The sequence below is a fragment of the Procambarus clarkii genome, chromosome 84 (assembly GCF_040958095.1).
Source record: "Procambarus clarkii isolate CNS0578487 chromosome 84, FALCON_Pclarkii_2.0, whole genome shotgun sequence".
In the NCBI taxonomy this organism is placed as follows: domain Eukaryota; kingdom Metazoa; phylum Arthropoda; class Malacostraca; order Decapoda; family Cambaridae; genus Procambarus; species Procambarus clarkii.
In genome coordinates this window covers 5,973,907-5,985,035 of record NC_091233.1, presented here as the reverse complement: position 1 = coordinate 5,985,035, position 11,129 = coordinate 5,973,907, and the positions used below count along the sequence as shown (strand labels likewise).

The 11,129-nt window shown below is 44.3% G+C and overlaps 2 protein-coding genes across 2 annotated transcripts in view; both read right to left on the bottom strand.

Moving 5' to 3' along the window:
• LOC138358532 (uro-adherence factor A-like) overlaps positions 1–9,566 on the bottom strand; it is a 13,501-nt gene extending 3,935 nt beyond the window's left edge. The window contains exons 1-11 of the mRNA XM_069316511.1: positions 9,421–9,566; positions 8,326–8,436; positions 8,056–8,238; positions 6,560–6,832; positions 6,093–6,292; positions 5,135–5,429; positions 4,597–4,869; positions 3,949–4,131; positions 2,076–2,186; positions 1,784–1,970; positions 688–854 (exon numbers count right to left, since the gene is read on the bottom strand). Of these exons, the coding sequence (XP_069172612.1) occupies positions 688–854; positions 1,784–1,970; positions 2,076–2,186; positions 3,949–4,131; positions 4,597–4,869; positions 5,135–5,429; positions 6,093–6,292; positions 6,560–6,832; positions 8,056–8,238; positions 8,326–8,436; positions 9,421–9,566 (2,129 nt within the window). The remainder of the gene's footprint in view (positions 1–687; positions 855–1,783; positions 1,971–2,075; positions 2,187–3,948; positions 4,132–4,596; positions 4,870–5,134; positions 5,430–6,092; positions 6,293–6,559; positions 6,833–8,055; positions 8,239–8,325; positions 8,437–9,420) is intronic.
• Positions 9,567–9,962: 396 nt separating this feature from the next.
• Positions 9,963–11,056, bottom strand: LOC138358531 (E3 ubiquitin-protein ligase RNF12-B-like). The gene is made up of 2 exons (XM_069316510.1): positions 10,911–11,056; positions 9,963–10,464 (listed from the first exon to the last, which is right to left on the bottom strand). The coding sequence occupies exons 1-2, from the start codon at positions 11,054–11,056 to the stop codon at positions 9,963–9,965; spliced, it is 648 nt and encodes a 215-aa protein (XP_069172611.1).
• Between the last annotated feature and the right edge of the window lie 73 nt (positions 11,057–11,129).

Below are 11,129 nucleotides of genomic sequence, written 5' to 3'. Positions count from 1 at the left end.
CTGTCTGTCTGTCTGTCTGTCTGTCTGTCTGTCTGTCTGTCTGTCTGTCTGTCTGTCTGTCTGTCTGTCTGTCTGTCTGTCTGTCTGTATCATGCAGTCTTCCCGTCTGCCTGTATCATGCAGTCTTCCCGTCTGTCTGTATCATTCAGTCTTTCTGTCTGTCTTTCTGCTTTTCTGTCTGTCTGGATCATTCAGCTTGTCTGGACCATGCAGTATGTCTGCATCATACAGTCTGTCTGGATCATACAGTCTGTCTGTCTGCCTGTCTGTCTGTCTGTCTGTCTGTCTGTCTGTCTGTCTGTCTGTCTGTCTGTCTGTCTGTCTGTCTGTCTGTCTGTCTGTCTGTCTGTCTGTCTGTGTCTGCGTGTCTGTGTGTCTGTCTGTCTGTCTGTATCATGCAGTCTTTCTGTCTTTCTGTCTGTCTTTCTGTTTTTCAATCTGTCTGGATCATACAGCCTGTCTGGATCATGCAGTCTGTCTGGATCATACAGTCGGTCTGGATCATACAGTCTCTCTGGATCATAATGCCTGTCAGGATCATACAGTCTGTCTGGATCATACAGTCTGTCTAGATCATACAGTCTGAATGGATCATACAGCCTGTCTGGATCATGCAGTCAGTCTGGATCATACAGTCTGTCTGGATCATACAGTTTGTCTGCATTATAGAATCTGTCTGGATCTTACAGTCTGTCTGCATCATACAGTTTTTCTAGACCATACAGTCTGTCTGGATCATACAGTCTGTCTGGATCATACAGTCTGTCTGGATCATACAGACTGTCTGCATCATACAGTCTGGGTGAATCATACAGTCTGTCTGGATCATACAGTCTCTGGATCATACAGTCTCTCTGGATCATACAGTCTGTCTGGATCATACAGTCTGTGGGGATCATACAGTCGGTCTGGTTCATACTGTCTGTCTAAATCATACAGTCTGTCGGGATCATACAGTCGTTCTGGATCATACAGTCTGTCTGGATCATACAGTCTGTCTGAACCATACAGTCTGTCTGGATCATACACTCTGTCTGGATCATACAGTCTGTCTGGATCATACAGTCTGTCTGGAACATACAGTCTGTCTGGATCATACAGTCTGTCTGGATCATACAGACTGTCTGGATCATACAGTCTGTCTGGATCATACAGTCTCTCTGGATCATACAGTCTGTCCTAATCATACAATCTGTCTGGATCATTCAGTCTGTCTGGATCATACAATCTGTCTGGATCATACAGTCTGTCTGGATCATACAGTCTGTCTGGATCATACAGCCTGTCTGGATCATGCAGTCTGTCTGGATCATACAGTCTGTCTGGATCATACTGTCTGTCTGTATCATAAAGCCTGTCTGGATCATGCAGTCTGTCTGGATCATAGAGTCTGTATGGATCATACAGCCTGTCTGGATCATGCAGTCAGTCTGGATCATACAGTCTGTCTGGATCATACAGTTTGTTTGGATTATACAATCTGTGTGGATCATACAGTCTGTCTGGATCATACAATCTGTCTGGATCATACAGTCTGTCTGGATCATACAGTCTGTCTGGATCATACAGTCAGTCTGGATCATACAGTCTGTCTGGATCATACAGTCGGTCTGGATCATACAGTCTTTCTGGATCATACAGTCTGTCTGGATCATACAGTCTGTCTGGATCATACAGTCTGTCAGGATCATACAGTCTGTCTGGATCATACAGTCTGTCTGGATCATACAGTCTGTCTGGATCTTACAGTCTGTCTGGATCATACAGTCTTTCTGGATCATACAGTCAGTCTGGATGGATCATACAGGGTGTCTGGATTATGCAGTCTTTTTGGATCATGCAATCTGTCTGGATCATGCAGTCTGTCTGGATCATACAGTCTGTCTGGATCATACAGTCTGTCTGGATCATACAGTCTTTCTGGATCATGCAGTCTGTCTGGATCATACAGTCTGTCTGGTTCATACAGTCTGAATGGATCATACAGCCTGTGTGAATCATGCAGTCAGTCAGGATCATTCAGTCTGTCTGGATCATACAGTTTATCTGGATTATACAATCTGTCTTGATCTTACAGTCTGTCTGGATCATACAGGCTTTCTGGACCTTGCAGTCTGTCTGGATCAATCAGTCTGTCTGGATCATACAGTCTGTCTAAATCATTCAGAATGTCTGAATCATACAATCTGGGTGAATCATACAGTCTGTCTGGATCATACAGTCAGTCTGGATCATACAGTCTGTCTGGATCATACAGTCTGTCGGGATCATACAGTCGGTCTGGATCATACAGTCTGTCTGGATCATACAGTCTGTCGGGATTATACAGTCGGTCTGGATCATACAGTCTGTCTGGATCATACAGTCTGTCTGGACCATACAGTCTGTCTGGATCATACAGTCTGTCTGGATCATACAGTCTGTCTGGACCATACAGTCAGTCTGGATCATACAGTCTGTCTGGATCATACATTCTGTCTGGATAATACAGTCTGTCTGGATCATATAGTCTGTCTAGACCATGCAGTCTGTCTGGATCATATAGTCTGTCTGGATCATACAGTCTGTCTTTATCATATAGTCTGTCTAGACCATGCAGTCTGTCTGGATCATATAGTCTGTCTGGATCATACAGTCTGTCTGGATCATACAGTAAGTCTGGATCTTACAGTATTTCTGGATCATACAGTCTGGATGGATCATACAGTCTGTCTAGATCATACAGTCAGAATGGATCATACAGCCTGTCTGGATCATGCAGTCAGTCTGGATCATACAGTCTGTCTGGATCATACAGTTTGTCTGCATTATAGAATCTGTCTGGATCTTACAGTCTGTCTGGATCATACAGTTTTTCTAGACCATACAGTCTGTCTGGATCATACAGTCTGTCTGGATCATACAGTCTGTCTGGATCATACAGACTGTCTGGATCATACAGTCTGGGTGAATCATACAGTCTGTCTGGATCATACAGTCTCTGGATCATACAGTCTCTCTGGATCATACAGTCTGTCTGGTCATACAGTCTGTGGGGATCATACAGTCGGTCTGGTTCATACTGTCTGTCTAGATAATACAGTCTGTCGGGATCATACAGTCGTTCTGGATCATACAGTCTGTCTGGATCATACAGTCTGTCTGAACCATACAGTCTGTCTGGATCATACACTCTGTCTGGATCATACAGTCTGTCTGGATCATACAGTCTGTCTGGAACATACAGTCTGTCTGGATCATACAGTCTGTCTGGATCATACAGACTGTCTGGATCATACAGTCTGTCTGGATCATACAGTCTCTCTGGATCATACAGTCTGTCCTAATCATACAATCTGTCTGGATCATACAGTCTGTCTGGATCATACAATCTGTCTGGATCATACAGTCTGTCTGGATCATACAGTCTGTCTGGATCATATAGCCTGTCTGGATCATGCAGTCTGTCTGGATCATACAGTCTGTCTGGATCATACTGTCTGTCTGTATCATAAAGCCTGTCTGGATCATGCAGTCTGTCTGGATCATAGAGTCTGTATGGATCATACAGCCTGTCTGGATCATGCAGTCAGTCTGGATCATACAGTCTGTCTGGATCATACAGTTTGTTTGGATTATACAATCTGTGTGGATTATACAGTCTGTCTGGATCATACAATCTGTCTGGATCATACAGTCTGTCTGGATCATACAGTCTGTCTGGATCATACAGTCAGTCTGGATCATACAGTCTGTCTGGATCATACAGTCGGTCTGGATCATACAGTCTTTCTGGATCATACAGTCTGTCTGCATCATACAGTCTTTCTTGATCATACAGTCTGTCAGGATCATACAGTCTGTCTGGATCATACAGTCTGTCTGGATCATACAGTCTGTCTGGATCTTACAGTCTGTCTGGATCATACAGTCTTTCTGGATCATACAGTCAGTCTGGATGGATCATACAGGGTGTCTGGATTATGCAGTCTTTTTGGATCATGCAATCTGTCTGGATCATGCAGTCTGTCTGGATCATACAGTCTGTCTGGATCATACAGTCTGTCTGGATCATACAGTCTTTCTGGATCATGCAGTCTATCTGGATCATACAGTCTGTCTGGTTCATACAGTCTGAATGGATCATACAGCCTGTGTGAATCATGCAGTCAGTCTGGATCATTCAGTCTGTCTGGATCATACAGTTTGTCTGAATTATACAATCTGTCTTGATCTTACAGTCTGTCTGGATCATACAGGCTTTCTGGACCTTGCAGTCTGTCTGGACCAATCAGTCTGTCTGGATCATACAGTCTGTCTAAATCATTCAGACTGTCTGAATCATACAATCTGGGTGAATCATACAGTCTGTCTGGATCATACAGTCAGTCTGGATCATACAGTCTGTCTGGATCATACAGTCTGTCGGGATCATACAGTCGGTCTGGATCATACAGTCTGTCTGGATCATACAGTCTGTCGGGATTATACAGTCGGTCTGGATCATACAGTCTGTCTGGATCATACAGTCTGTCTGGACCATACAGTCTGTCTGGATCATACAGTCTGTCTGGATCATACAGTCTGTCTGGACCATACAGTCAGTCTGGATCATACAGTCTGTCTGGATCATACATTCTGTCTGGATAATACAGTCTGTCTGGATCATATAGTCTGTCTAGACCATGCAGTCTGTCTGGATCATATAGTCTGTCTGGATCATACAGTCTGTCTGGATCATATAGTCTGTCTAGACCATGCAGTCTGTCTGGATCATATAGTCTGTCTGGATCATACAGTCTGTCTGGATCATACAGTAAGTCTGGATCATACAGTATTTCTGGATCATACAGTCTGGATGGATCATACAGTCTGTCTAGATCATACAGTCTGAATGGATCATACAGCCTGTCTGGATCATGCAGTCAGTCTGGATCATACAGTCTGTCTGGATCATACAGTTTGTCTGCATTATAGAATCTGTCTGGATCTTACAGTCTGTCTGGATCATACAGTTTTTCTAGACCATACAGTCTGTCTGGATCATACAGTCTGTCTGGATCATACAGTCTGTCTGGATCATACAGACTGTCTGGATCATACAGTCTGGGTGAATCATACAGTCTGTCTGGATCATACAGTCTCTGGATCATACAGTCTCTCTGGATCATACAGTCTGTCTGGATCATACAGTCTGTGGGGATCATATAGTCGGTCTGGTTCATACTGTCTGTCTAGATCATACAGTCTGTCGGGATCATACAGTCGTTCTGGATCATACAGTCTGTCTGGATCATACAGTCTGTCTGAACCATACAGTCTGTCTGGATCATACACTCTGTCTGGGTCATACAGTCTGTCTGGATCATACAGTCTGTCTGGAACATACAATCTGTCTGGATCATACAGTCTGCCTGGATCATACAGACTGTCTGGATCATACAGTCTGTCTGGATCATACAGTCTCTCTGGATCATACAGTCTATCCTAATCATACAATCTGTCTGGATCATACAGTCTGTCTGGATCATACAATCTGTCTGGATCATACAGTCTGTCTGGATCATACAGTCTGTCTGGATCATATCGCCTGTCTGGATCATGCAGTCTGTCTGGATCATACAGTCTGTCTGGATCATACTGTCTGTCTGTATCATAAAGCCTGTCTGGATCATGCAGTCTGTCTGGATCATAGAGTCTGTATGGATCATACAGCCTGTCTGGATCATGCAGTCAGTCTGGATCATACAGTCTGTCTGGATCATACAGTTTGTTTGGATTATACAATCTGTGTGGATCATACAGTCTGTCTGGATCATACAATCTGTCTGGATCATACAGTCTGTCTGGATCATACAGTCTTTCTGGATCATACAGTCAGTCTGGATCATACAGTCTGTCTGGATCATACAGTCGGTCTGGATCATACAGTCTTTCTGGATCATACAGTCTGTCTGCGTCATACAGTCTGTCTGGATCATACAGTCTGTCAGGATCATACAGTCTGTCTGGATCATACAGTCTGTCTGGATCATACAGTCTGTCTGGATCTTACAGTCTGTCTGGATCATACAGTCTTTCTGGATCATACAGTCAGTCTGGATGGATCATACAGGGTGTCTGGATTATGCAGTCTTTTTGGATCATGCAATCTGTCTGGATCATGCAGTCGTCTGGATCATACAGTCTGTCTGGATCATACAGTCTGTCTGGATCATACAGGCTTTCTGGACCTTGCAGTCTGTCTGGATCAATCAGTCTGTCTGGATCATACAGTCTGTCTAAATCATTCAGACTGTCTGAATCATACAATCTGGGTGAATCATACAGTCTGTCTGGATCATACAGTCAGTCTGGATCATACAGTCTGTCTGGATCATACAGTCTGTCGGGATCATACAGTCGGTCTGGATCATACAGTCTGTCTGGATCATACAGTCTGTCGGGATTATACAGTCGGTCTGGATCATACAGTCTGTCTGGATCATACAGTCTGTCTGGACCATACAGTCTGTCTGGATCATACAGTCTGTCTGGATCATACAGTCTGTCTGGACCATACAGTCAGTCTGGATCATACAGTCTGTCTGGATCATACATTCTGTCTGGATAATACAGTCTGTCTGGATCATATAGTCTGTCTAGACCATGCAGTCTGTCTGGATCATATAGTCTGTCTGGATCATACAGTCTGTCTGGATCATATAGTCTGTCTAGACCATGCAGTCTGTCTGGATCATATAGTCTGTCTGGATCATACAGTCTGTCTGGATCATACAGTAAGTCTGGATCATACAGTATTTCTGGATCATACAGTCTGGATGGATCATACAGTCTGTCTAGATCATACAGTCTGAATGGATCATACAGCCTGTCTGGATCATGCAGTCAGTCTGGATCATACAGTCTGTCTGGATCATACAGTTTGTCTGCATTATAGAATCTGTCTGGATCTTACAGTCTGTCTGGATCATACAGTTTTTCTAGACCATACAGTCTGTCTGGATCATACAGTCTGTCTGGATCATACAGTCTGTCTGGATCATACAGACTGTCTGGATCATACAGTCTGGGTGAATCATACAGTCTGTCTGGATCATACAGTCTCTGGATCATACAGTCTCTCTGGATCATACAGTCTGTCTGGATCATACAGTCTGTGGGGATCATACAGTCGGTCTGGTTCATACTGTCTGTCTAGATCATACAGTCTGTCGGGATCATACAGTCGTTCTGGATCATACAGTCTGTCTGGATCATACAGTCTGTCTGAACCATACAGTCTGTCTGGATCATACACTCTGTCTGGATCATACAGTCTGTCTGGATCATACAGTCTGTCTGGAACATACAGTCTGTCTGGATCATACAGTCTGTCTGGATCATACAGACTGTCTGGATCATACAGTCTGTCTGGATCATACAGTCTCTCTGGATCATACAGTCTGTCCTAATCATACAATCTGTCTGGATCATACAGTCTGTCTGGATCATGCAATCTGTCTGGATCATACAGTCTGTCTGGATCATACAGTCTGTCTGGATCATATAGCCTGTCTGGATCATGCAGTCTGTCTGGATCATACAGTCTGTCTGGATCATACTGTCTGTCTGTATCATAAAGCCTGTCTGGATCATGCAGTCTGTCTGGATCATAGAGTCTGTATGGATCATACAGCCTGTCTGGATCATGCAGTCAGTCTGGATCATACAGTCTGTCTGGATCATACAGTTTGTTTGGATTATACAATCTGTGTGGATCATACAGTCTGTCTGGATCATACAATCTGTCTGGATCATACAGTCTGTCTGGATCATACAGTCTGTCTGGATCATACAGTCAGTCTGGATCATACAGTCTGTCTGGATCATACAGTCGGTCTGGATCATACAGTCTTTCTGGATCATACAGTCTGTCTGCATCATACAGTCTGTCTGGATCATACAGTCTGTCAGGATCATACAGTCTGTCTGGATCATACAGTCTGTCTGGATCATACAGTCTGTCTGGATCTTACAGTCTGTCTGGATCATACAGTCTTTCTGGATCATACAGTCAGTCTGGATGGATCATACAGGGTGTCTGGATTATGCAGTCTTTTTGGATCATGCAATCTGTCTGGATCATGCAGTCTGTCTGGATCATACAGTCTGTCTGGATCATACAGTCTGTCTGGATCATACAGTCTTTCTGGATCATGCAGTCTGTCTGGATCATACAGTCTGTCTGGTTCATTCAGTCTGAATGGATCATACAGCCTGTGTGAATCATGCAGTCAGTCTGGATCATTCAGTCTGTCTGGATCATACAGTTTGTCTGGATTATACAATCTGTCTTGATCTTACAGTCTGTCTGGATCATACAGGCTTTCTGGACCTTGCAGTCTGTCTGGATCAATCAGTCTGTCTGGATCATACAGTCTGTCTAAATCATTCAGACTGTCTGAATCATACAATCTGGGTGAATCATACAGTCTGTCTGGATCATACAGTCAGTCTGGATCATACAGTCTGTCTGGATCATACAGTCTGTCGGGATCATACAGTCGGTCTGGATCATACAGTCTGTCTGGATCATACAGTCTGTCGGGATTATACAGTCGGTCTGGATCATACAGTCTGTCTGGATCATACAGTCTGTCTGGACCATACAGTCTGTCTGGATCATACAGTCTGTCTGGATCATACAGTCTGTCTGGACCATACAGTCAGTCTGGATCATACAGTCTGTCTGGATCATACATTCTGTCTGGATAATACAGTCTGTCTGGATCATATAGTCTGTCTAGACCATGCAGTCTGTCTGGATCATATAGTCTGTCTGGATCATACAGTCTGTCTGGATCATATAGTCTGTCTAGACCATGCAGTCTGTCTGGATCATATAGTCTGTCTGGATCATACAGTCTGTCTGGATCATACAGTAAGTCTGGATCATACAGTATTTCTGGATCATACAGTCTGGATGGATCATACAGAGGTGCAACTGGTACTCTGAGAGAGAACTCTATCAACATCAGAGGTCCGAGACTGTTCAACACGCTTCCACTACACATAAGGGGCATAACTGGCCGACCCCTCACAGTGTTCAAGAGAGAACTGGATAAGCACCTCCAAAGGAATACCTGATCAACCAGGCTGTGACTCGTCCGTCAGGCTGCGAGCAGCCGCGTCCAACAGCCTGGTTCATCAGTCCGGCAACCAGGAGGCCTGGTCGACGACCGGGCCGCGGGGACGCTAAGCCACGGAAGCACCTCAAGGTAACCTCAAGGTAGGTACAGTCTTTCTGGATCATACAGTCTTTCTGGATCATGTAGTCTGTCTGGATCATACAGTCTGTCTGGATTATACAGTCTGTCTGGATCATAGAGTCAGTCTGGATCATACAGTCTGTCTGGATCATACAGTTTGTCTGAATCATACAGTCTGTCTGGATCATACAGTCCCTCTGGATCATACAGTCTGTCTGGATCATACAGTATTTCTGGATCATACAGTCTGGATGGATCACACAGTCTTTCTGGATCATACAGTCTTTCTGGATCATGTAGTTTTTCTGGATCATGTAGTTTTTCTGGATCATACATTCTGTCTGGATCATACAGTCTGTCTGGATCATACAGTCTGTCTGGATCATACAGCCTGTCTGGATCATGCAGTCTGTCTGGATCATACAGTCTGTCTGGATCATACTGTCTGTCTGTATCATACAGCCTGTCTGGATCATGCAGTCTGTCTGGATCATAGAGTCTGTATGGATCATACAGCCTGTCTGGATCATGCAGTCAGTCTGGATCATACAGTCTGTCTGGATCATACAGTTTGTTTGGATTATACAATCTGTGTAGATCATACAGTCTGTCTGGATCATACAATCTGTCTGGATCATACTGTCTGTCTGGATCATACAGTCTGTCTGGATCATACAGTCAGTCTGGATCATACAGTCTGTCTGGATCATACAGTCGGTCTGGATCATACAGTCAGTCTGGATCATACAGTCTGTCTGGATCATACAGTCTGTCGGGATCATACAGTCGGTCTGGATCATACAGTCTGTCTGGATCATACAGTCTGTCGGGATTATACAGTCGGTCTGGATCATACAGTCTGTCTGGATCATACAGTCTGTCTGGACCATACAGTCTGTCTGGATCATACAGTCTGTCTGGATCATACAGTCTGTCTGGACCATACAGTCTGTCTGGATCATACAGTCTGTCTGGATCATACATTCTGTCTGGATAATACAGTCTGTCTGGATCATATAGTCTGTCTAGACCATGCAGTCTGTCTGGATCATATAGTCTGTCTGGATCATACAGTCTGTCTGGATCATATAGTCTGTCTAGACCATGCAGTCTGTCTGGATCATATAGTCTGTCTGGATCATACAGTCTGTCTGGATCATACAGTAAGTCTGGATCATACAGTATTTCTGGATCATACAGTCTGGATGGATCATACAGAGGTGCAACTGGAACTCTGAGAGAGAACTCTATCAACATCAGAGGTCCGAGACTGTTCAACACGCTTCCACTACACATAAGGGGCATAACTGGCCGACCCCTCACAGTGTTCAAGAGAGAACTGGATAAGCACCTCCAAAGGATACCTGATCAACCAGGCTGTGACTCGTCCGTGAGGCTGCGAGCAGCCGCGTCCAACAGCCTGGTTCATCAGTCCGGCAACCAGGAGGCCTGGTCGACGACCGGGCCGTGGGGACGCTAAGCCACGGAAGCACCTCAAGGTAACCTCAAGGTAGGTACAGTCTTTCTGGATCATACAGTCTTTCTGGATCATGTAGTCTGTCTGGATCATACAGTCTGTCTGGATTATACAGTCTGTCTGGATCATAGAGTCAGTCTGGATCATACAGTCTGTCTGGATCATACAGTTTGTCTGAATCATACAGTCTGTCTGGATCATACAGTCCCTCTGGATCATACAGTCTGTCTGGATCATACAGTATTTCTGGATCATACAGTCTGGATGGATCACACAGTCTTTCTGGATCATACAGTCTTTCTGGATCATGTAGTTTTTCTGGATCATGTAGTTTTTCTGGATCATACATTCTGTCTGGATCATACAGTCTGTCTGGATCATACAATCTGTCTGGATCATGCAATCTGTCTGGATCATACAGT